Below are 23864 nucleotides of genomic sequence, written 5' to 3'. Positions count from 1 at the left end.
CCCTTCTCTTCCATCATCTTATACATATCCTTGCATCCACTCAAGCAGATCCCATCCCCCTCGCCCTGCCTCTCTGTGCCGCCGCCCCCCCCACCCCAGCACTCTCGCAGTGCCCCACGCTGCACGCCCATCGCGCATTTCGCAAGGAGTCAAAGGAATAGAGAGGGACAGAGTCGAACAGATGGGAAGGGGAGGCAGACTCACCCAAGTGCGCAGCAGTGGCCCCGTCTGCCGCCTTCCCCTCTTTATTCCTCCCTACCCCTCACTATGGGTAGTAGATGGTTGAATTTCCTTGAAACGTCGCTGCCACTTCCATTTTTTGCAGTTTTTTTTTAGCTCTGTCAAATTCATTCGCTGCGCAGAGACACAGGAGCAGCAGGAATAGCAGGAGCAAAAAAATATGAAACATGCCCGCACAACTGAAGAGAAGGGGGGGGATGGACCGATAGAGCGGAGAAGTCTGGAGATGGGCGCTCACCAAGAAAAAAAGCGAGAGAGCAACTCTGCATGAAGAGGTAACGCAAAACAAATGCTCTAACGAAGATGCAGTCGTGCACCATTTCTGACCGCGGCGTCGGTGCCTCCCCTCCCCCCTCCCTCCCTCTGTCCTCTTTTTCTTCCATTTTGTTCGATTTCTTCTTCTATGCTCGTCTCGCCCTTTCGATGCAGACGCGCGCATAAACGACATGGGGGTTCACAGGGTCGGAACCGGAAGCACCCCTCCCGGCGTTCCTTCACTAGACGTGTTGCGAGTCCAGCCCGCAGAAGTGGTGCCACAGCCGCCGGAGGCGCAGCCGAGAGTCGTGGTCAGGTTCAGTAGCTCTAATACCTCGATGTCAAGGCTGGACAGTCCCATTACGCGCCCTCCAAAGGATGAGGTAGGCCGCCCCTTGACAGCGTCTAAGACGTCGTTGACGGCTTGGTTGTGTTCCTGCCAGCAGTGAAAACTGGCATCTGGTAGGCGTGCATAGTAAGTAGTCCTTCGGGTACCGTGGGTGCTGTCCTTGCTGCCGGGAGGATTGTACACGTACAGGCATCGTACCCGCAGCGAAGGTGGTGCGCAACTCACAGACGCGGCCTCGTCCGCGGAGGGGCTCGAGTCATGATATCTAGGCGACACGTGCACAACTGCCGGACAGCCACACGAGATATAGCATGGAAAAATGCACGTCGCTGTGCTTCCCGAGGCGTCTTGCTCCAGCGCCGCATCCGCACTCAGAGGAGCCGCGGAAGCAAACACCTGCTTGGAAGAGAACGGCACACAGTACGCGGCGCGGGCTGATCGGCACGGAGGCCCGAGCTCTTCGTCTCGTATCGCAGCAGCACCGATGCTACTCGAGGCGCCGGCAGTGTTGCCGCAAAGACGTGCCACGAGGCGAACCAGCCCAGTCTGCGCATCGGAAGAAAAGTGCACCACCTCACCCTTGTACCGTAGAAGGCTTGCACAAGGCGCATGAAGAGGCCTCGTCCGAGAAAGCATGATGCAGCACTTTGCATGCGGCCCAGCACCACAACGCTATTCTTCCCCCGGAGCGTCCCTTTTCCCGAGTCTCTGTTTCCTCAGCCAGCCCTCGGCGAGGCGTCGCCTTTGTCGGTGAAGAACCAAGGAAAACGATGTCGATGTGATGCTACATTTCACGGAGTAACGGTCTTTGAGACAGCACGAGAAGCAACCATCAGAAGGAAGCAGGTATGGTCACGTAGGTCAGAGGAGCCCTCGGCACCGTGCACGTCAGCGTAGGTGGAGGCAAGCATTACACCTCACGTTTGTAAGGGGTCTTCAAGGGTCTCGTTGCTGTGGAGGATAAAATGACAAACGCTGTTTTCAGGGGTACCACGGTCCATGGGAGGCGTGGAGGGGAGGGGGGGTTGCACGTCGCTGACTCACGCAGGTGCGACTTCTGTGCTGCAGGGAGGTGAGCGGCCTGTCGTGCGTCCTCCGATATACGACTGAATGTGAAATCGATGTCTGACCCATTCACTTTAGCCTCGTCCTCCACCGTCCACCCACTCACCGAAACGCACACACGCACGTGCTTCTTTTTTCTCTTCTACGCCCCCGAAGGCTTTCCTTTGTTTGTTGGCTCTCGTGTTACACTTGTGTGACTGCAAACATGTACGACTCCTGCGAAAAAAAAAAATTGCCCCCCCTCTTGCATACCTGCTGTCTCTCTCCCGCTCTGCTGATACCGCACAAAACGCAAGCGCCCCAATCGTGTCAGCCTCCAGCAGCAAGGAGAAGGAGCGAACGAGCACAGCGCCCTTGCATGCGGGCAGACGCCTTTGCTGTTCTTTTTTTTTTCACCGGAGTTCGATGCATTCGGTATACGCACAATGCAGTGTGGGTACGTTTCCCCTTTCTGCTCATGAGAGGGTCAGGCACTGTGGAAGGGGGAGGGAGCCACTTGGTGGGAGAAGGGGGGAGATGACGGCATGAAAAGGAAGGCGGCGCCAATCCCCACCCAATTCCTTTTCCCTTCCGCTCCTCTGGTCTCGCTGGCTCGGTCCTATGGTATCGTATCGGGATCCTCACCACGGGTGAGTCGAATCAGCCGCTCCTTCGCCCGCAGCGTATCGCTCGAGTAGCTCTGTGCCTTCGCTTTGGCTGCCACACTCCATGGCACCTTCACCACGTCTGGCCGTCTGCCGGGCGCCTCCAGGTCGGATGCCTTCACCTCCTGCGGCTTCGGCGCGCGCTCCTCCACCTCACTCTGCCGGCGAACCTTGTAGTAGATGCCTTCCGCATCGAAGGTAGCACGATGGCGGTTCTCGTGGTCGCGCAACGGGCGCTGCAGACGGTGACGTGCGTGTATAGAAACAGGGCGGTGAGTCGAAGGTGACAGCGGCGCGAAGCCGGTCGATTGACGACCCTTGGCGGCATTGCATGCCCCAGAAGACGAAGCGCCTCCCCCCTGATGGCTGTCTCTAGCTGCTTCCAAATCAGGCGCACTTTCTTCCTCGTCCTCTACCATCCCTGCGCGAAGCCGTGGCGGCTCTGCGAACGTGCTAGCATCATCCTCAGAGAAGTACTTGGCCGTCCAGTCGACCAAGGACGGGTCCAGGGTAGCCTTGTTCTCTACCGCACGCTGTCGGAGAAACGGGAACGCAGAGTGAGGCGAATGTCGAAGGTCAGCGTCAGGCAGGTTTTCCATGGCAACGGTGTGTATCAGGCTCGCCTCGGCGCCGCGAAGACGGCGCTCCTCACGGAATTGGGCAGCTTTGAGGTCCTCTTGTGATGGAGACAAAGCAGCAGAGTTGCCGTTGTGCTTGTCGACCGAGGCTGCATGCGACGGCGCCAAAGAGTCGCCAGTTCCTTGCGTTGTTCCCTCCGCACCTGCGTCGTCATCGCCCGCATCAGAAGAGGTCGATGACGAGGTAGATAATTTGGCGGCGCTGGAAAATGGGGCACGCCCGGCAACGACGCCCCGCGCCCACTCTTGCAAGCCCTCTCGCAGTCCAAAGGCTCCGGAAGAGACGTGAGCGCGGTAGTGCTTCGCTGCGGTGGAGCACAGAAAGGCGTACTTGCGGGCATCCCTGGCCTCCAGTCGCGCCGCCGCAAGGGTGTCACGCAGATAATCTTGCAGAATGGCAACCAGTTTTTCTCGAAGAGCGGCATCCTTCACCGTGTGCCAAGTCTCTTTGCGGCCATATAGGCGCTCCGCGTCGTCCAGATACGTTTTCGTCTTGAGCTCTCGCCACGGAACGTCTGGGAGAGGGCGGTGCTTTGCATACTTGTGGTCTCGCCGAAAGTCGGCCCTTTCCCGTAGTGTTTGCGGATCAGAGGAGCGCCGCCGGTATCGCTGCGGTGGCTGCGACAGGGCGTACGATGACGGCCACCTGGACTGCTCATCCGAGTTATCAGAGGTTTGCTCAGCGTCCGTTGGCTCAGCGTCTGCGTTAGCCTTACCAAAGTTGGATGTGTAGAGGCGCGCTGCGGCGCATGTCGGCGACGATGAGTGGTGCGCAACGACTGCGCCCCGCAGCGCACCGGCGACACACGACGACCGCATTTGCGCAGCCACTCTTTGTCGTCGTGTAGAGTGAAAGACCGACGCAGAATGAGCAGCCGCCGTCTTTTTGCGCGCTGTGGTCTTTGCCTGTGGTGGTGGAGTGCGAAGGAGGACCACCTCCGTCGGCCAGGACAACAGGCTGAAGAGGCAAGACAGTGTAGAGGGAAGGTCAGCATAGGAGGAGGGTAACAAAGGCGTGTGCCGAGGTCAGCGCGTGTGTGAGGAAGCGCGCCACACAGAGGGCATTTTTAAAAAGCGCAGGGCAGTTGAAGAGAATGATGTACGGGAGGTCGCCTGTAAGTACCCTTTTCCCCTCACCCACCCACCACAACCACCTGCGCTCATCTGCAGAAGAGGGACAGGTGACCGCGGGATGAAGGGGCAAAACCGCCGTACCCACGGGTGCGTGCCTGCGGTATGCTGTGTTTTACGTGATGCCCAGTACGTGGATCACCACTGGAGGTGAACACGTGTGACAGCTTCGCAACACCAAATGACCCAGGCCCGCGGCTCCATACACAACGCAAAAAAACCTAGAGCGCTGTGTCCTTCGAGGGGGGGGCATCGCTGAGTGTCTTTTCTTTTTTGGCAGTTGCCGAAGTGTTCCACGGCCAATTTAAGGTCTTTTTTACGTCGAAAAATCAAATGAGCGTCTCACGATAACACCGATACCAAACACAATCAAACCCTCATACGTGCGCAAAAGTGCCCCAGACGTGAGTAAATGGTGAAGCCTTCGTATGCGCACACCAATGGCAGCGCTGCAGCTCATATGCGTCTGGTGGCTGTTCTTTTTTTAGCCCGCTAGTTCTTGACACGCTTGATGAGAATGTACACATCGCTGTTGTAGTGCACATCTCGCAGCCCCTGCGGCTTGCCGACAATGTTAGCTAGCAGGCCACCACAGCTGATGTGCACATTCACCTCTAAGCCGCTCTCGACCACCTCGTGTCCGTAGACGCGACCGTGCATGGCGTAGTCGCAGTCGTTCAGCCGCGTTTCGCGGTGGTAAACGCTGTGGTCGTAGTACTTGCTGCCCGTCTTGCCCCCAAGCTCAAGCGAGTTGGCCAGCACGATCGTCAGACGATCGTTCGTAGCAACAGGGAACTCTTCGGAGTTGATGTCTGTCGTGATGGTGAGGGAGCCGTCCTGATTGACGCAGCGAATACGCGAGACTCGAAGGTATACTGTACCTTCGGTGTTGACACCGTTCACCGTGAAGGTGTCCTCGAGAATGACGGTGTTGGCACTCATGTCGATGCGCGTGTGGACAAGATTGAAAACGCAGATTAAATAAATGGCGTTTTTCGCTGCGCTTGGCAGTCTATCCGGGCCGCCACGTGCCGTGGGACAGCAAGCTGAAATGCCTTGAGCAACTCGCGGATGTGCGAGTAGGTGACAAAAAGCAGCAGAAGAGCTCCACCACCCAATGCAGCTGCGCTCCTTTGTTTCCGGAGATGCTGTTGTTTCCCCTTCTCCGTGAAATCAATGCAGGCAGGCGGCCTGAAACAGAGAAGAGTGGAATAGACGACCGGCACGCGCCAAAGGGGGCAGAGCGAGAAAGCCAGGATGGAGAGACCAGAAAAGAAACGCGCGAGCGCGACGAAAGTGGTTGCTTGAATTAGAAAAGTATGCGTGGTCTTAGCACCATGGCGTCAAAGGGCGCTTGATCTGGTTAGCCATAAAAACACGAGAGGAACGCTCTCGGAATCGAAAGAAAACATAACCCATCCCCTCACTTGAGCGACTAGCGTTCGTGCTGGCGAGAGTGTCCCTCACCACCCGCCTTCTCGCTGCTCACGCACGCACCCTGTGCGTAAAGTTGAATGAGGAAGCGAGAAGGGGGGAGGAGGGGGTAAGGCTGGGCAAGTAGGTGCGGCCTCCGCGCTCCTGGCGCACGCGTGGCCCGGGTCCCATACTGCAGCGCCAGGCCTCTCGGCGAGGCTGAGCCCTGAGGGGTGGCATAGAGCCAGGGAGCCTCTGCTTCTTGTGCAAACCTGATAGTGTCGATATGTTTCTCGTTCGCTACTGTTTCATTTTTCGCCTTCAGGAGATGAGAAATCGCTCTGTACATCGCCAGCACGAAGCAAGAAAGAAAAAAAGGTAAAATGCGTGCCAGCCTCATCTCACCACTTCGCTTAAATGTGTAGGGAGAGATAGGGTAGCTGTAGTAACGCTGCAGGAGGTGTAGCGCTACGCTCCTGCTCTGTGTGAGCACCGGGAAGAAAATCAGCGGTACATTTCCGGAGTCATTTTGTAGATGCTGTCGGCCAAGAGAAGGTTGCCTTCCATGTCCATCTCGGAGCGCATCTCTTCCACTAATTCATTCATCTCCTCGGTGGTGAGGACATCGCCCATGGTGGTGAGAAAGTAGCGGAGTTCATGCGGGCTGATGAAGCCGCGCTTGTCGGGGTCAAAGCTACGAAATGCATTGCGAACATCCTGTGCAGAGACCGATTCCGAAAAGGCCCTCTTCAGTGCCGCGCAGAAATCGTCAAAGCTGAAGCTGCCACGGCGACTTGGGTCTGCGATGGCTTTAAGATCCTCGATGTTGGCCTCTAAGGGGGTAGCCCCGCAGGCGCGGATCAACGTGGCGAGGTCGTCATTTCGCACACGCCCAATCTTGTCTCGGTCAAAAATGTCGAAGTACTTGCGAAAAAATGTCGAGCATATCGCATTAAACTCCGGCATTCGTATCTAGTACTGCTCAGAAGCCGAAGCGGTTCCTGTTGCGTACGCACGTTGTTGGGCGCTGCCTTCTTCGTCTCCTCACTTCGCCAGGCAGGCTCGCGATCAGGGCAAACCGTGAAAAGGCAGCAAAAGAGTATTCACGTGCGTGGATATCCCCTCTGCAACGTTAGTCGATCGCCCGATATGTTTGCGCGCCACACAAGGTAAGCAATGAGAGGGAGAAGAAAGGATGAAGTGAGGAAGCGGAGACATGAATCAAATGGGCAACAGTTCTGTCCTCGATGGAAGGGGGAAGGTGCACACGCATCGGCTGTACCAGACGCCTAAGCTGCTCTTTTGCGCGTCCCGTGGTCTGACCCGGAAGCCCTTTGCACCTTTGCGTTGCTCTTTTCCTTGGCGGCACCGCTAGACTAGAATCGCTCCATGAGGTGAGGAGGGAGTGTCGAGCAGCCTACAGCTGTGAACGCTTGCACACGCCGTCATGCTGCTGCTTCTTATTTTTCGGATAGCCATTTAGAGAGCAGGGATCGATGTCGGCAGTCGAGCAGGAATCATCTTTCTCCCACTCAGCGAGAGAGCCGCGACACAACGAGTGGCAAGCTCGACATGCACTGGAGAAGCACATGCAAAGCAATCATGAGAGGAGACCTGACTACGACTGGGCTTGAAAGAGCGTCACCACACCGGCAGGATTCAAGACCCCAGTCTCCAAAAGACTTGAAAGCTCACCTTTGAAGAAATAGCCAGCCTTACATGATTTGGAATGCACCGCCGTGTACGCGCTTTCCAGTGACGTGACCGCAGCAGAGATCACAGGTAGCGGCAGAAGCTCGTCAGCCAGCGACGCACTATCTCCTAGTCGCGGGCCGTATGTCTGCCACAGGAACTGCTCAGCGGCTTCCAAAAGGAGGCGAAAGGCCAGAATGCCGCTCAGAGTTTTACATACAAGGAGAAACGCGACATGGTCTTCCGCTGGCTGAGAGATCGCCGAGACGCTCTCCAACGAGGCGACGGAAGCACGCCCGCTCTTCACATACGACTCCACTGCCCTGAACGTCGCCACCTCAGCATCGTTTTGCAAATAGCCAAGCTTGGTGTAGCTCTGTGTCGCGCTACATCCTTCTGTAGCGCATGAAGACTGGAAGAAGAACTGAAGAAACATGCGCAGCGTCTTGCTTTTCAGCCGCCAAAGGTCAGTGTCGCTTAGCCTGTCGCCAGTCATCGAGAATTCATCCGCCAAAGCGTTCCACTCGTTAACTTGCACGAACCCCTCTGCGTACGGCGCCACAAGAAACAAGAAAGGAAATGAAAGCGCGCACCCTGATGGCAACTCCGCGCTGCCCGCACTCGGGCTCAAAGCCGACGGGTGGCTAGAGTCGCGAACGCAGAGGTGCTTGAGGTAGATGGCTTCAAAAAGAGAGCTAAAGCCGCGAACAGTGTCCACGGTGTCTTTTTCAAAACCGGACCGCGCCATGTCTTTCACTGAGCGGTAATAGAACGCGTCGCTGCAGACGGGTGAGTCGCAAAAGTCCGTGGCGTACTGCAGAAGTGCTGGCACGGCGCTATCGATGCTGCACACGACCTCGGCAACATAGCTGAAGTAGTTGGGAATATCTGTATAAACATCACTGTCGACATCCGCCGCGACAACCGAGCGAAGCTCCCGGTATACAGCATGCAGCTCCGCTTCGGTCGGCTCAGCATTTCTGATGAACAAGCCGAAGTAGCGGCGCTCACTTTCACACTTGTTTGTTCGTACGATAGTTGGTAATATTGTGCTCGCTACCTCGACAAGGTTTGACTTGGTCCTTGCTTGCAGAGCAAGTACCTTAGCCGACCATTCGTCAACGATGCGATAGCTTCGGAGAGTTTCCCAAATGGAGAGTTGCCGCTGGAATCCTAGATTCGGCTGGATTACCGGGCGCGTGCAGCGGATTAAACGCAATGCGTCACCGAGGGACACACCATACTTCTTCATGACGTAGGCAGCGACAATGGAGGCCGACCGGCTCACGCCAACCATGCAATGCACTGCTACTGCTGGAACAGTTGCATAATCCTCCTCGGCAACCGTCTCGTAGCCTTTCCTCGACCGCAGAACAATTTCAATAAGCACCGCACACTCTAAAAAATGATGATCAATATTGTAGGAAGGCGTATCCTCTGCTGCAATACTGAGAACAAACACCTTTCTTTGCGCTTTTAATGTAGTCACCGCAGCACGCACGTAGCAGCTTAACTCGCAGAGAAAGTTTTCCTGTGAATTAAGCCTGCAAAACGCCCATTCTGCGTTCTCGCCCTTCTCAAAGACGCGGTACTTGGTGACATCATCTTCGCTGCACATGCTAATCACTAGAGATATTCCCATCTCGGCGCACTTTGTCTTATCGGCCATCTCCGAGGCACAAGCGAGGTACAGACCAGGAACAACCTCGCTGATACACTGCCAAGGTGGGGCCCCGTCCTCGGGAAGCTTGCTGTGCGATCCAGGTAGCGGCAGCGCCTCACCCTCCCACTCCAAAGAGGCCAGGATCGACTCCATTCCGATAGCCGTCTGGAGTGGTCAGGTAAGCCCGACGCGCGAGGGAGCTCTGCAGCAACTGAGAAGCAAATGAGAAGCGATAAACCGGAAAAGGAGTGATGAAGTGTGACGAGAGAAGCAGCTTCAAAAGGTGGGCAATCTCGAATTATCCACCCATGTTGCAGAGGAGAGGCGTCTCTACTTCGCGAGGCGCATGCTCTGATAGGCAAGGCGAGGAGCGATGTACATATATCAGGTTAGTCTTTTTTGTTTCAGTGGCCGAGGGGGAAAGTCCACTGGACTTGTTTAGCTTGCCATGGGCTAGAAACGCCTAAAGGAAGGGAAGCTCAAGTGCAGAATACTTGTCGAACCTATTACCTTCAAGCTGATGTGCGTTTGAGAAAAGCTGACTACAAAATACCGTCGTTCCGAATCCACCCTAGAACATTTTTTGTGACATCAGATGCTGTGCTCTGATTTTTTTTGTTCTTTACCGCCCTCTCACCAAGGTCCTCCATTGATCGTTTCCGCTGCTGAAACTGGAGTCTGCTCAGTGCATGCCGAGCCTCCAGCTGCTCGGAAGGGATAGATTCAGAGTGGATGCCACGGTCGCTCAGAGAGCGCACTAAACGGGGGGGCTTTCGAGGGTTTTTGGTGAGCGTCGAGAGAAGAAAAGTCGGATTATGAAGTTCGTCCATCACTGTTTGCAGTGCCAGATGGTGAGCTTTACGAACATATGCTGTAGCCTCGAGGTCGAGATTGCGAGCAATATTGTCCAAGCCATATGGATCCTTAATGGCAAAGTGAAAAAATGGAGGCTTTCCGATGGTGCCACTATCTTTGTCCCACTGCATCGTTGCTTTCGTCAAAGCCATGTTCGTCGTGCACACAACCCGTTTCTCGTAGTCGAACGCGCACCCATAGTACTCGAGAAATGTAGCAAGCAAGTAGCCGACCTCCGCCACAGCATCTGAACGCGCCTCTTCTAGGGGGCGATACTCCGAATTGGGACTCAAGGCCTTGGCTCCCTCGTTCAGCTTTGCAGCTGTGACTTTTGGGATCGCCTGTACAAGCGACAGGAAGTGCGCCACCATCACCGTCAAGGCGTAGCTGGCCAAAAGCCCATCGATGGAGTTGATAATGCCACTTGCACGGCCCCACTTTTTGAGGACTAGAAGCAGATGTCGCGAGTATGCATGCTCAGCCAAAGCCTCGCCAAGCAAGTGTGAGCTCCGCAACCCAGTCGAGGAAAGGCAGAAATCAAAAGGAAATCTGTACACTTCTGGCCCATAGCGCGCATCGACAGGAAGTCGAAGTGGAATTTCCACCTCATTGTGTGCCCGCAGGTTGGCAAGCGCGTATACAAGAGACGATGTATTCGTGAACTGAACTGTTGCAAACTGATATGAGCTATTCCACTCAACAGATGTCGCGTTGTAATTTGATCGGACTCGACTTGTGAAACTCTCTGCCTCAGCATAGTTCACTTGCCTGCTAAACTGGAAAATTCCATCGCAAGACAAGCTGTGGAACGGTGAGCCTGGAAGACTACGACTCACTCGATCAGCCTTTATAACAGGTACGCGAGCTTTCGGATACACGCGGGATCGCAGCCCGAGACGGCGCAATGTACCCGAAGTCCGTCTGAGTATTTCGCCCGCTTCCGCAAAGCCAGGCTCGATGTCGAGAATTCCAACAAAATCGACATCTCCTCCAACCTCGAACAACCCTGTCGTGACAAGGCCACCAAAAATGTAAATTGACATATCATAGCCCATAGACTGTACAATGGACTCCAACTGCTCTCGTGCCACGCAACATTCTTCAAATGCAGCCTTTCCAGTATCACAGGACCTGGCAAGATCAACGACTGCTTGGCCTAGCCCATGCCACCTCAGATCGCTCGGTAAGGGTAGCTTTGACTTCCATGGAATGTGCAGGGCACGTGTAAACTCGAGGCAGCGCGGAACAAAAAACCTGCGCATTTTTTCTGCGAGGACTCTGGGAAAGGTAGGACCGCAAAAGAGACGAACGTCTAGAGCAATTGAGAGGAGGACTAATGTGCGCATGAATAAATAGCCTGCTACAAAGGCAACCAGGAAATAATGCACATCACATATCTGCAGGCTAAGGTTTCTTTCCTACCTTCTGGGCCACAGTGTCGAACACCACAAAGTATCCCAATTCTGCACCTTTCAAAGCACGAGCTCCCCCAATAAAAACGCTTTTTCTTTGAACCGTGCAAAATACAGCGAGTTACTGGCGCAGCCCACTTCAGTATTAATCACATTCTCCTGCTTTTCACCCTCTTATCGTAGAGTGAGCGAAAGCTACAGATGTATTCTCAGCAGTCTAGAGTCGACCGAAGTTGATGAAGTGCCGCTAGTCGATTTCTATATGACTCTGTCGAGCTGACGCCTTTTTCAGCGGTGCTGCGAAACAGGTTGTCAATGTCGTTGGTAGAAAATCGGCATGGGAGAGCTGTTCGAGCATGCTCTTCGACAGTAAAGAGAGAGTCGAAAAAAGATCTACGCCTCTGTTGCAATACCTCTCTGTTTACCTCATCGACTGGAAGTACTGCAGCTCCCAGGTTTTCTTGCAAAAAGTCAAGCACCGAATTCGCAGCAGTGAAGGCGCTCAGCGACGAAAAACGTTTCAGCTTACATACCGAGGACTTATCGAGAGCAACAGGATCTTCACAACTATCTAATTTACGCACAGTAGGACACACAAAACTAACATGCGGCTTTCCAAGCGGCCCTTGTACCGAGGTCGCGAGAGCCGGAGGCGCATCAACGCTGATATGAGTTCTATGGGGGTCAGCACAAGATGGCCTACTAAATATATCTAACGAGGTGACAAACATGTCGCTTTTCCCCTCTGAGGTGGCACCGGCGCACCGACTATAGCTCATGACTTCAGACTCACCTTCACGGTTCTTTCGTTGAATAGGCAGAAAGAGACTTAGGAGGGCTTTTTCGGGTGCTTTGTGAAGCGAATGCGTACAGTACTCACGCAAATACCCCGCGATTTGATTACTCACCTGTCCAAACCACTAAAAAGAAGATGAGGACGCGTAGAGCTGATAGGTGGCATATTCTTGCTCAAGAAAGAGCTCTGATATGGGAAGAGCATCATCTGCATTGAGCAGGGGTGTAGTCAACAGCCTGCCGTGGGAGCAATACTAGATCGCAACACCCAGGGAAAATGGTGATCAGGTGAGGAGCGGTTTGAAATGGGCCGTAAATATGGGTCGGGTGCACCAGGGTGCCATAAAACTCTTCGCACTTGGCAGTACGCCTGGCTCGTTGCCCCGTCAGCCGCTCGGGTTTCATATAATCCTTTACAGCCCCCGTGAGGCTACAGAGCACGTACATAAGGTGGCTGGGTAGCTTCCTGATATCCATCAGCGTCGGGCTGCACGCTTGAGTGAAAGTGAAGGGGTTGCTTCCTAGACCCCCACCTTTTTCCTGAACCTAAGCTGAAATTCACCCCTTTCTCCCCAACCCTTTCATTCATTCGCGCTCCTGTTAGGGTGGGGGCATGGGCTGCTGGGTCTCGCGAACAAACTTACCTGTCAACAGAAAAGACACAAACATGCGGATGCACGCTCTGCTCGGCAAAAAAAACAATACCCCTCTTACGTGCCCCATCTCTCATCAGTTAAACTAGTGAATACAGCTGCTTTTTCGACAGCTTGCTAAGCAGTATCTGATGTAGAGGAGAACTGCACACCTGCTGGCCGTATCTCCCCCCCAAACACACGCCGCAAACACACATACGCAGACATGGAAGTACCCCCCGGCCTTATGCTCGGTGTCTACTTTCTACTCTCTCATCTCCTTCTTGGCATACCTTTTAGAATCTACAATCAGCATCCCGATAGGCTGTCGGTCTTTCAAAGGGCCTCGCTGTGCAGATTTCACGAATACGATGGCTTTCTTTTCAACTGGCGATGATTTGCATATCGAGGATCGCGTAGTTCCAGAATACCATAAGCAAGCTGACTTTGCCGCTTTTTTAGTTAACGAGTACTTCACCAAGCCTAGCAAGCACCTAGTGGAGGCGAGGTATGATGATACGAACGGGCTGCTGCCACTGGTGCTGTTTGACTCTCTACTGCCTGGCGGCGATATCGAAAGGACAGTGGGGCACATTTGCGAGGAGACGCGACTGATTGACGAAAGGCACGTGCAGCAACGGAAGCCGTTTCACATTCTGGAAAAACCGTTACTCATTCCCGCACTCTTAGCGGCCTTGCTACATCGTATTCTTTTTGAAAAAGCTGGCGTCATCATCTCATCAACGACATTCGATTTATGGGCAAGCACTGCTCTCGGGTTTCCGGCGAGAATAAGCCGCCTTTGGCTAGACGCATGCTCTAAAGTCGAAGAGGCATTGGGGAAGAGCAGTGTAAGGCAACTGCTGAGCAAGCGAAGCGCCTGCGATACAGGTATTCATGCAATAAAAATGCAAGCTGACTCCAAAGGTGTGCTACTTTCTGTATGGTGTAATGTTTGTTCAATCTTGTGCACCTCTCTTGCAGGTCATTCTCTTGCGATAGACACGTACCAAGAGCACTACGACCGGGCTATTGAGTGCGCAGTGAGCTTTCGCCAGGAAATCGCATCCAAAACGAGCAGTGATTTGCATGGAACGAAAGCTGCTGGTTTCAACCTTCACGCAGCTGGAGAGCCAGAGCTATGTAGCTGTCTTGTCTTTCACTCGTTTTTCCGCCAGCTGGAAACGATATTTCATGATGCAGTCAACTCAAAGGTGAAAATGAATGAGTCGGCTAATGTAATGTGTTGTGCATTTCTAGCGTGTCTAAATGCGTTTACCTATTACCGCTACACTGCAAGCAAGGCAGAATCCATCTACAAGCTTTTGGATACCGTGGCCGAAGTAACGGATGGAAGATGTCTAGATTATCGATTCGACCTAAAGGGTGTCGAAGTACCACAGCTGCCGAGGTACGTGCAGCGGGCATCAGTGCTTAGCAGTGACGAAATTTTTAATAGAATCTCCTACCGTGCACAAAAAGAAAGGTGTCCCTCCCTTGGTTGTATGCTACCTCCGTTCTTCGAGATGAACTATAGCGCAATTAGCATGAGAGATATTTTCCCGTTCTGCTCAGTGGCTTCAGAGAGCCCTGTGAAGGACAAAATGGGTGAGTGGTGCGCCTTCACTCCTCCAGACTTGCATCTTGAGTCTGAGGATGACGACAGCTTTGTAGAGATGACAACTATTTTTCTTGATGCAAGCGGGGATGAGAAGTGTTTACCATATATTCTTTCAGCAGAAGAAGCGACGGTCAAGAGAGAAGTCCAAGAAAGGCTTTTTGGAGGAAAGAGACGCCGATGCACCTAATACCATTTTGCTGCTGTGTATGAATGCCAAGGCCGCCGTCGATGATCTTGCCTATGCTATACAGTTTTCTGCCCACGTCTATGTTCATTGATCGCTGCTCTGTAGGTGGGAGGTTCTCACGAAGTCAAAAATATTACTGTAAGAGGCGTCACGGCGCCGAGGGAGGTGCGCTTCCATAAAACCCCGTTTAAGAAATAAATCGAGCCTCATAGTCTCCCACGTTAGCGTGGCTATGGCCCCAAAGTGTCATGCTCGAAAAGCTGCATCAGGAAGTAACGTATCGATCACTTCACATCCTTGCACTTCATTGTCGTGTTAGTTTTCTATCCCACGCCATTTTCGTGACTAACTCTTGCACCGCTTCAGGTAGTTCAATCATGGGTTGGATCGATCATCGGGTCTCTCTTTTTTTTGGTTTGAAGCAAGTAAAGGCAAAAACAGCTTTTTACTGTAGACAGTTTTTTCGTCACAGGATCGGCCGCCCTCTTTTTCTGATCGTTTGATCAGAAGCCACCACTTAGGGGGATTACAGATTTCAGAAAGAATCAGTAAATCTGATTCACAGTGCATGATGAAGCTATGCAAGCTCTTCCGGCTCAAATTCACGGGCGGCAATTTAGCTGTGGTTAGCCAAGGTACCTTCTGTTCCTCCGATGCGGCCCCAGTCCGCGGGTTCTACTCCTCCTTCTCTTACGAGGATGAGCTGCGAAGCATAGATGTTTCGGATATGAATACGCAGCTATTACCTTTTCAGAAAGAAGGTGTGGGGTGGATGATGCACCGAGAAATTGACCACGTCGGTGGCATCATGGCAGACCACCTCGGAATGGGGAAGACAGTGCAGATGATTGGACTTTGTCTAGTGTCTCATGAAATAAACAAGGAATTGCTCTCGAGGCAAAGCTGCCCCCGGAGAATACTAGCGGAAGGGAGTCGGCTACTCACAGTGCTTCGACAGCTGCAAAGAATCAGCGTTATAGCGAACTGTTCACGAATCAATCGCCCGGCAGAGGATCTTTCATCGCTCATCTCCAGTACCACTGACCTCCTAAAAACAAAGGAAGGGAACTACAAAAGGGTCCGAGGAGAGATCGACAAGTGGTTGATATTTGCGGGAAAGTTTTACCCTTCTTATCAGAAGCGCGCGATCGATTTCCTCGATGATGCTGAGAAGAAAGATTTCTTTTTAATCAAATCGAAGGAGTTGCGCACTCTTGTTGTAGTTCCGGCTGCCCTTATGCTTCAATGGAAGTCGGAGATCGAATCGAAAGTGAAGGCTTCTCGAAATCTTAGAGTGTATCTCTATCACGGCGATAGCAAACTGATCAACAGTACAGAGCTTGAAACGTTTGACTTTGTCATCACCACCTACGATACACTCACTCACTCCGCTGCGCCGGCTTTCGTCCCCGGTGATGATCACCGTTCGTTCACCTTTAGTCGTAAAGAGGCAGGCCCCCTTTTTCACATTCAGTGGAAGCGGATCATCCTTGACGAGGCCCATATGATTCGCCATGCGCGGACGCAGCGGTGGCGCGCAGTTCAGGAACTACAAGGACTTCATCGGTGGGCCGTGACGGCGACACCCCTGCACAACTCGATCGACGACTTGCAGAACCTGTTGTACTTTGTCGGCCTTCCGCGTTTGCCTGTGCTACCAGGAGGCAATACAGAGGAGCTTCTTGCAGATCCGCTGCTACAGCGGAGTATTGCAAGGTCGCTACAGCCCGCATTTCTGAGACGTGGGCCAGTGATGATGCGAAATGGCGTGAAGGAGGTTTTAGTGAAGCTTCCGCCTAAGACAGAAGTTGTCATTAAGCAACCGTTTAGCGTGAGGGAGTCGCATATGTACAACAGCATTTTGGCACGATCAAAAAGTGCTATAGCCACATCGGAACATAAAGAAGGTGTCTTTCACATATTTGCCATGATGACACGACTTCGGCAGGCTTGCTGTCACAGCTGGATCAGTCAGGGCCGTGCCATTCAGGTCTCTGTGTGTGGCATTTGCAAGAGTGAAGCAAGCTCATCGGTGGTCACCAAGTGCGGTCACGCGTTCTGCTACGAGTGCTTGCTGCTGCGTTTCCGTGATGCTGTCGACGGCGACGACATTGCTGCTCGAATCGAGTGCCCGACGTGCTCGTACACGGTTACCTTTAGTTCTGTCTTCAAAAAGACTACACCAAGTTCAAGCCAGCGCATTGCTCAATACAAGAACCTTGAGTTTGAACTGAGTACAAAGCTCCGAATGGTGCTGCGCGCCATTCACGATATGCAGAAGAATCACCCCGCTGATAAAATGATCATTTTCTCTCAGTTCACTTCCTTCATGGACGTTATCAGTGTCGCTCTTGATCGATACAACATCGCGTGTCTGCGCATCGACGGGACCATGCCGCTTTCTAACCGAAATGCTGTTATTCGCCAGTTTCAGACTAGTGATCATATCAAAATCGTGCTGGCGAGCAAAACCGCAACCGGCGTCGGTCTGAACCTTACCGCGGCGAATCATGTGGTCGTCGTTGACCCGTGGTGGAACCCCGCCATCGAAGAGCAGGCGGTCCACCGCTGCTATCGCATCGGACAGAAGAAGCCAGTTTACGTCTCACGATTCATTATCGCCGACACGATTGAGCAATACTGCTACGAAATATGTCAGCGGAAAAAGGAGTTTGGTGACGCAGTCCTGCGCGCTGCCACAGCGGGCAGCTCAGGAGCTCAGGTAGCTGCCTCGCGTCTCCAAGAGCTCATGACACGTCTGAGGTATGTCGGAGAGGGCAACCAAGATGATGCTGCCTTGCAGCTGTCTGACCACACGCCTGACAGCGGGGGCACGCGGCCGAAATCCGCGTCTGCTGAAGACGAATCTACTCTTCAGCCTGTAATCTGCAGTGCTCAAGGGGATGATGAAAGCGAAATCACTGTTGTATGAGTGACTCTTTACAGGCGAGCGAGGAGTGGGAGAGAAATGGACTCTTTTCCTTTTTCGTCTATGTTGCGCATATACATTCTACTTCTCAGAAACAGAGAAAAAAACAATACGAAAGCTGTAAGGCAAGTGAGGCGTGGAGAAGAGACAAGTGATTACTAGCTAATGCTTCAATGCATGGTGCGTGTGTGTGTAGGAGGGCCCAGTAACCGGCAAGTGCAGGTGCTTGATCTCTCCTTCCAAAAGCTTGTTGAGGTCTCTGCGACACTCGCGCTGTGTCCCACTCCCTCTCTCCTCAAGACACGTGGTCCATCCAGAAGGACATTCATGGCCATTACATCGGTAGCCTTTCCTTAATGTCTCTTGTGCCATTGGGTTTCTCGTTGATGTGCAGCTCCGGTGGAGAGCCGGCATCAGGCCCATACCCGGAGAGCAAATGAAATCCGACAACGCTGGGAAGGCCACCCTCTCTGGCGTCGTTCTTTTCTGGTACTCACTGCTTCTTCCCCGGCTCTCTCCTTGAAACTCACTCTTCCTCCTTTGCTTTGATATCTTGCCGTTTTGCATACTTACCTTGCAAACGCGCGGCTCCCCCTTTTCTATATTACTAACGCGTCACTCTTCTGCGTTGCCATCCTCTCGTATCTGTCTTGCCAACTTTCAGTGCTGAGATTGTGTGGGCGGCTGCTCAGTCTGCTGTGCTTTTTTTTCTTCCTCTTTGGTGGTAGTGACAACACCTGCCGTCACTGTCTCTCTTTAGTGCAATTGATATTCACCCCCTCTTTACCTTACCTCACTCCGCGCTTCACCCCTTGTTACATTGCCTACATCTGTTTCCTATCGTTTCTCAGAAGGGGCGCACTTTCACCTTTCACCCCTTTCACGGTAGATCGATCCTGTGTTGTCCCTCCTAGAGCTTGTGTGTCTGTGCGCCCCACCACTCTCCTTATTCACTTCTATAACCCCCTCTTTCTAGGTAGGAGATTAGCATATTAGGTGTCTTTCTGTTTGGTCTCCCGTCTTCTGTCTCGTTCTTGTGGTGCTACGGTTCTCTCGCTCGCTTTTTTGTCTGTCTGGCCTCTTTTCTCTCTCCATCACCGCTGTTCCACTCTCCAATACCCTCAAAACATTCCCCATCTTCGATCACCACACTTTATAAGCTCCTTTCCTGTTCCAAATACTCGCTCATCTCAGTGCTACCACCCAAGCGTGTGCCGACTCAGCACCGTTTCAATTTGACTCCGCTGTTTATAGATTCTGCTCGTGGCACGCCAGCATTGCGCCATTTTTCTCTCCTTCCGTTCCCTTTTTAAATCTACACGCATATATATATATATATATGTACCTCACGGCTGCTCCGAAGACAGACTTCCTGCCTACCCCCTTTTTCCTTCGTTCTTGGTCACTGTTTCCTCTTAGAGGCACTTTTACTCGCTGCTGGAATTTTGGTGTGCTTCTCGTCAGCGGATTCTCGCACCTCGTGTGTCGACTTTTCTAACTTGTTCTGCCGTTTCTCTGATTACCGTGGCGCTCCTCCCTCTTCTTCGTCACTCCTTTCTCTTTCTTCCGTTTCTCTCTTTCACATTATCGAATCGATCATGTCTCGAACATCCTCGATGTATGTTTCACCCAATCTGGGCCCCACCGCACCGTGGGGCCAGCAAACATCTACGGGCGTGTTTCGCCCGCCGCCGGCGATGTCGCTTAGTCAAGGCTCAACCAACATGCCGCGGCACGAGGGAAAGTTGGCACCCCCATGCTACCCTGCAGGCGGCAGCAGTGACACAACAGGCGAGCATAGGCTAGTGTCAGGCCCTGTGCCCGCATCCGCTTATCTTCTAGGAACGAGCGTGCTGCGAGATCGACACAGTGAGATGGGCTGCCCCATCGCCCCGTCACCCTCGCTGCGGTCCACCAGTCCGCTTTTCTACCCACAAAATCAATACGGCAACGTGCCGGCCTCGCTCATGCTCGCTGGCGCGCAGGGAGTCGCTGGATCCCCAAACGGGGATAGCGGTGGGAGCGCCATCACGTACCCGGCGGGCCTAATTATGAAAATGATTTCATACGCGGTGCACCGAGAGGAGGACGCCTTTCTGGCGAAGAAAGAGAGCAATCGAGTGCTTGAGAAAGAGTTGTTGCATGAGCAGGAGCTTCGGCGTGAGACTCAGCGTCAGCTGGAGGCGTTGGATGAAATGCTGCAGATGCTTCAGGGAATCCACGACGCGCAATCTAGCCTGGGTGCGAGCTTGGGGCTCACGCTCTGAAGAGCATGCCTATCATAGTGACCTGCTGAAGCCATCCCACGCACCCTCAACTCTGAAAGCACCTGAGGCTCTCGTTTCTGTTCGTTTTTTTTGTTCGTTTCTTGGATCTTTGACCACGGCGCCGGAGGCTTTGCTCAAGCACGTCGGCACATGCGCCACATCACCTATAGAAGGAAACGGAGAGAGAAAGGGAGGCTGGAGAAGAGGTGGAGAAGATGAAGTGTAGAGGAACAAAAGAGGTGGAGTCCAAGTTAGAAGAGCGGCGCTCGGTCGTAGCTTCTGAGGAGCTGCGAGGGTTTGACTTGCCCTGGCAACTAGCGCTAGTCGTGACCCCTCTGTCCTCTGCTATATGATTCTTTCTGCAGCTCTTTCCCTAAGCATTTCTTTCGACATTCCCTTAGCACGAACGAGGCGTTTGAGAACGCACGTGAATAGTGTGGTTTGAGGAAGTAGGCAAGTCGCAGGGCGGTGCGCGCTGGTGCATGACAGCACTGGCGGCGAAGAAGAGGGGTCGCTTACTCTTCTAACGGTGCTTGCGAGGCCGATGCCTCCCTGTCGTGCGTACTCCACTTACTTTGTGCGAGTGGATTCGTGTCTCCGCCTTTTGTTTTCGTCTCCCTGAGGTCACAGGTCACCTCATCTTGAGGCCTCTCTGGGGTCCAGTGCCCATTCCGCGGGGAGGAGGGGAGTCAAGCACCCCAAGTACGCCTTGCCAATGCTGAAATACCCCCCTGATGGCCACACAGGGTGGAGTGCGGGCGACGCAGCGGAGACAGAACGGTGCGTCACTGCTGATGTTGGTGATTTGGTCCTCGATGGTACTGCGCTGGAGCGACCTGCGACGGTGAAGAAGGGAGAGTTCTACACGCGATGGGCAGTCTACCAGCGCAACTCGGGGGTACGCCCGCCTGCCTTCACTCTGCTCATTGGTGCGGAGAGTACCTGGACTACCGTAAGAGGGGGGGAGGTGCTGAGCGGGAACCGGCATATTGGGTGAGCGAAGATTGAGGGGGGGGGAGACGGAGGCCGTGCTCAAATAGATGGTCGGCGCGTTTCTTTGACGCATATCTGCGTCCGCCTCGGACGACGCCTATGGGGCCTGTGGCGGGCCGAGAAACGGTGTTGCGTTGAGTGAATGCGCTATGGCGTGGTGATTATGCTGAAGGAAAGCGCGAAGCACATGTTACATTGGTGTGTATATATGCATTTGTGGGTGCAGTTGTAAATGTCACTTCAGATAGTCCATCGCCGTTTATGGAAGAAAGCAGTGCGCTTCTCCTGGTAGCACCGAGGCAATGTAAGGGACGCGTTCCTTGTACATATGATCGCCCACTCAGTGGAGAAGCTACGTAACACCGAGGGGGTCATTGCTCTTGCTGAGACTGGAGGCCCCCGCTGCGTACCCTTAGCTGCTCCAGCTGTGCGCGTGGTGACCATACACACGCATACATGCACACCCGCACGAACGCGGATCTCTTTTCCACCGAGGTGCACAGCGCGTGCTGTGAGCGGCCCGTAGCTTTCACTCTTGGCGATGCTCCTTTCCTGTCCCCGCTCCCTCTCCGTAATCACCTCACACTCGTCCCTGCACGCGGCGTGCTTTCCCCTCCACTTTTTATACGACCGTCTTACGAAAATGAATACATCTTCGCGTGTCTGCTCACACCTTCACAAACATGTGTGCATGCGCGCCAGTGAAAGCGCAGCAGCAAAGAGTGCAAGAACCTTTTTTTATTTAGCACACTCACGCGCGTGTTGAAGAGTTTTAAGAACTTCACCTTCACCACTCTGCCATGCAGTCACCGCGCCTCGGTCGAAATGTCAATGGTGCCCTTGCCTACTCGCAGTGCAGCACCGGCAGCGTACCGGCCGACGCGGACGCTGTCACGGATTTTTTGAAGTCACGCAGCTTGGAGGGCTTTGCACCCAGCGCATACTGGGGTGCGACGGGCGAGGTACCGCCTCGTGCTCCAGACGACGTGGTGTGCAAGCAGCCCTATCCCTTTCAAGCAGAGATAAACCGCAAGCTGGTGCCGTTTCCGAAGGACCGAACAAGCTACCCTCGCACACTAGATTACACAAATGTCGGGCTTCACTTGATCCTAGACGACGGCAACAGCAACACGGGAGGCTTGAACGCGTCGCAGATGCAGAAACTGGGCGCAAGCGGCGATGACCATGGCGCTGCCCGAGGACAGGGCACTGACGGCCTGCGAAAGCCGCGGTTCCTCACTCTGCAAACCACTAATCAGGCCATTCCCCGCGCCTTCGATGATGGTGTGCTGCAAGCGCTTCGCGCCGGACAGGCCAAGGAGGACGCCCTCAAGCGAGAGCTGGACGATCTGGAGGCAACGCCGTACGCCAAGGGCGCAGCACCGGATGCGTTTCGCCTCACCTCAGACGACTACTGTGACTTCAGCAAGATGGACCCGCCAGCGTATCGGCAGAAGGACTGGAGGGAGGATGAGGATGGAGTGGACATGTATAAGAGCCGCTACAACAACGTCGAGCGCGAGGGGCCGCGACGCCGAGAGCGCACGTTTCAGACCCTCCAGCGGGGCCGCACCGTGGACCACAAGCAACTACGTAGCTCACTAGAGGATAGCCACAAACAAGCCCTGCCACAAGGCTACGAGCCCTACTCAGCCAAGGACTGGATGAGTACTACCCACCGCGAGCATGCAGCGTACGACGTTTCCGAGGCGAGCCACATGAATGATCGCGACGCCACGGTACCGCTACGCAACACAAACTACGCCCTATCTGAAGCACACGAGATGGCCGTCACGCAGCGTGATACACGCCTTCAAACGCGTAACGATGGGCAGTGGGTGACCACCTACTCATCCGCATACCAGGATCGCTCTTCCGAGGCGGATGTGTGCCACAAGCACGGCGCCAAATCTGTCTTTGACATTCAGGACGGCATCTACACCATCGATCCCCAGTATCACCACCCGCGTGAGGATGTCCGCACGGGTGAAACCTACACGCCAGCGGAAATGGTTCCAGGGCAGTACACCACGATGTACACCGAACCACTGCAGGCACCGAACAGCGTCATGGGCAGCACTCGGCGCTGCTAGGGAGAGTCATGGCCCAGGACGAGCAGAGGGGCGGCCTCGGTCGCGACACTCACAGCGTTTTACTTTCGTGCGCTGGTTACCTCTGGTGATGCGTTCATGGCTTGTATTTTGTGAGCCTCTTCGCCACAGAACTGCATGCGCGCATCGCGCACAAATTCTTTATGATCCCTGTCCTTTTCGCCTCTTGTATCTGCCTGCCTCCCGCCTTATCGCTCTGTTTCCATGCTGAGGTGCACGCCGCGTCGACTTGAGTGATGGGGTGCGCCTCTGACTCGGTTGTTGGCGGCTTTCTCTCTGTGTTTGTATACTTGATCGTGATGCTACAGATGTAAGCTTTGCGTGCGCTCGTCTTTTTTCTACTGCGGCTCTCGCAGCTTTGTGTCCCCGCCACGCTGCTGCGGAGAGTAGGGAAAGGGTGAGGAGTGAGGAGAGAGAGAGGAAGGGTGTGTGTGTGTGTGGGGGTAAGGAGCGGTCTGTTGAAGAGTTGCGGGCAAAGAGATCGAGAGGGGGTAAGGGTTCCTGTTGCGCGGCTGGCGAGCTTTCTCTGCGCTTTGCTACCCTCCGATTCTCTCTCCGTCCCGCTTTTCCTTTTCTCCGTCCTCGCAGAAAGCGCGGCTCGTGATATGCGCACCTATGTGTACTAGCACCTTCCTCCATGGTTTGACTGAGGATCTCATGTTCAGCAAGGACCTTGAACAGTGCCAAGCAAGTGAATAACATGTCAGTGGTAGCAGTAACAAACGGGCCGAGCGATCTGTGTGAGAGGCGCATGAGACGCACCAGAGGGCTGCTGTCAGCATGCACGAAGGGAGCGCACAAGGCGCTTGTGGGGTTGGTTATGGCCCTCTTCTCGAAAGCAACAGGCACGGGTACGCCATCGCTGCCACTGCTCGTTTTTCTTGCCCCCTCCCCCACTCCGCCACGATCGCGCCGTGCCATCTGTGCGTGCCGGACTAGAGGGCCATTCCGCCTTGCTGTTCCTGGATCTTG

The 23864-nt window shown here is 53.9% G+C and overlaps 11 protein-coding genes across 11 annotated transcripts; 4 read left to right on the top strand and 7 right to left on the bottom strand.

Annotated features, from left to right (window-relative positions):
* Positions 1 to 694: 694 nt before the first annotated feature.
* On the bottom strand, positions 695 to 1480 carry LSCM1_03098 (uncharacterized protein; the record flags this gene model as incomplete). The annotated part of the gene is made up of 1 exon (XM_067320650.1): positions 695 to 1480. One exon carries the CDS (start codon positions 1478 to 1480, stop codon positions 695 to 697), a length of 786 nt encoding a protein of 261 aa, XP_067177260.1.
* A 1027-nt stretch (positions 1481 to 2507) lies between these two features.
* Positions 2508 to 4010, bottom strand: LSCM1_03097 (uncharacterized protein; the record flags this gene model as incomplete). Its single annotated transcript, XM_067320649.1, has 1 exon — positions 2508 to 4010. One exon carries the CDS (start codon positions 4008 to 4010, stop codon positions 2508 to 2510), a length of 1503 nt encoding a protein of 500 aa, XP_067177259.1.
* An 804-nt stretch (positions 4011 to 4814) lies between these two features.
* LSCM1_03096 (uncharacterized protein) lies at positions 4815 to 5264 on the bottom strand (the record flags this gene model as incomplete). Its single annotated transcript, XM_067320648.1, has 1 exon — positions 4815 to 5264. The coding sequence occupies one exon, from the start codon at positions 5262 to 5264 to the stop codon at positions 4815 to 4817; it is 450 nt and encodes a 149-aa protein (XP_067177258.1).
* Positions 5265 to 6239: 975 nt separating this feature from the next.
* LSCM1_03095 (uncharacterized protein) lies at positions 6240 to 6701 on the bottom strand (the record flags this gene model as incomplete). Its single annotated transcript, XM_067320647.1, has 1 exon — positions 6240 to 6701. One exon carries the CDS (start codon positions 6699 to 6701, stop codon positions 6240 to 6242), a length of 462 nt encoding a protein of 153 aa, XP_067177257.1.
* A 652-nt stretch (positions 6702 to 7353) lies between these two features.
* Positions 7354 to 9243, bottom strand: LSCM1_03094 (uncharacterized protein; the record flags this gene model as incomplete). Its single annotated transcript, XM_067320646.1, has 1 exon — positions 7354 to 9243. One exon carries the CDS (start codon positions 9241 to 9243, stop codon positions 7354 to 7356), a length of 1890 nt encoding a protein of 629 aa, XP_067177256.1.
* A 389-nt stretch (positions 9244 to 9632) lies between these two features.
* LSCM1_03093 (uncharacterized protein) lies at positions 9633 to 11207 on the bottom strand (the record flags this gene model as incomplete). The annotated part of the gene is made up of 1 exon (XM_067320645.1): positions 9633 to 11207. One exon carries the CDS (start codon positions 11205 to 11207, stop codon positions 9633 to 9635), a length of 1575 nt encoding a protein of 524 aa, XP_067177255.1.
* Positions 11208 to 11566: 359 nt separating this feature from the next.
* On the bottom strand, positions 11567 to 12136 carry LSCM1_03092 (uncharacterized protein; the record flags this gene model as incomplete). The annotated part of the gene is made up of 1 exon (XM_067320644.1): positions 11567 to 12136. The coding sequence occupies one exon, from the start codon at positions 12134 to 12136 to the stop codon at positions 11567 to 11569; it is 570 nt and encodes a 189-aa protein (XP_067177254.1).
* A 1019-nt stretch (positions 12137 to 13155) lies between these two features.
* LSCM1_03091 (uncharacterized protein) lies at positions 13156 to 14592 on the top strand (the record flags this gene model as incomplete). Its single annotated transcript, XM_067320643.1, has 1 exon — positions 13156 to 14592. The coding sequence occupies one exon, from the start codon at positions 13156 to 13158 to the stop codon at positions 14590 to 14592; it is 1437 nt and encodes a 478-aa protein (XP_067177253.1).
* Positions 14593 to 15160: 568 nt separating this feature from the next.
* LSCM1_03090 (uncharacterized protein) lies at positions 15161 to 17524 on the top strand (the record flags this gene model as incomplete). The annotated part of the gene is made up of 1 exon (XM_067320642.1): positions 15161 to 17524. One exon carries the CDS (start codon positions 15161 to 15163, stop codon positions 17522 to 17524), a length of 2364 nt encoding a protein of 787 aa, XP_067177252.1.
* A 1595-nt stretch (positions 17525 to 19119) lies between these two features.
* LSCM1_03089 (uncharacterized protein) lies at positions 19120 to 19788 on the top strand (the record flags this gene model as incomplete). Its single annotated transcript, XM_067320641.1, has 1 exon — positions 19120 to 19788. One exon carries the CDS (start codon positions 19120 to 19122, stop codon positions 19786 to 19788), a length of 669 nt encoding a protein of 222 aa, XP_067177251.1.
* A 1793-nt stretch (positions 19789 to 21581) lies between these two features.
* Positions 21582 to 22874, top strand: LSCM1_03088 (uncharacterized protein; the record flags this gene model as incomplete). Its single annotated transcript, XM_067320640.1, has 1 exon — positions 21582 to 22874. The coding sequence occupies one exon, from the start codon at positions 21582 to 21584 to the stop codon at positions 22872 to 22874; it is 1293 nt and encodes a 430-aa protein (XP_067177250.1).
* Between the last annotated feature and the right edge of the window lie 990 nt (positions 22875 to 23864).

The sequence above is a fragment of the Leishmania martiniquensis genome, chromosome 28, assembly GCF_017916325.1.
Source record: "Leishmania martiniquensis isolate LSCM1 chromosome 28, whole genome shotgun sequence".
Taxonomy (NCBI): Eukaryota; Euglenozoa; class Kinetoplastea; order Trypanosomatida; family Trypanosomatidae; genus Leishmania; species Leishmania martiniquensis.
Note: the sequence above shows the minus strand (reverse complement) of the source record. Positions and strands in the feature narration are given on the sequence as shown.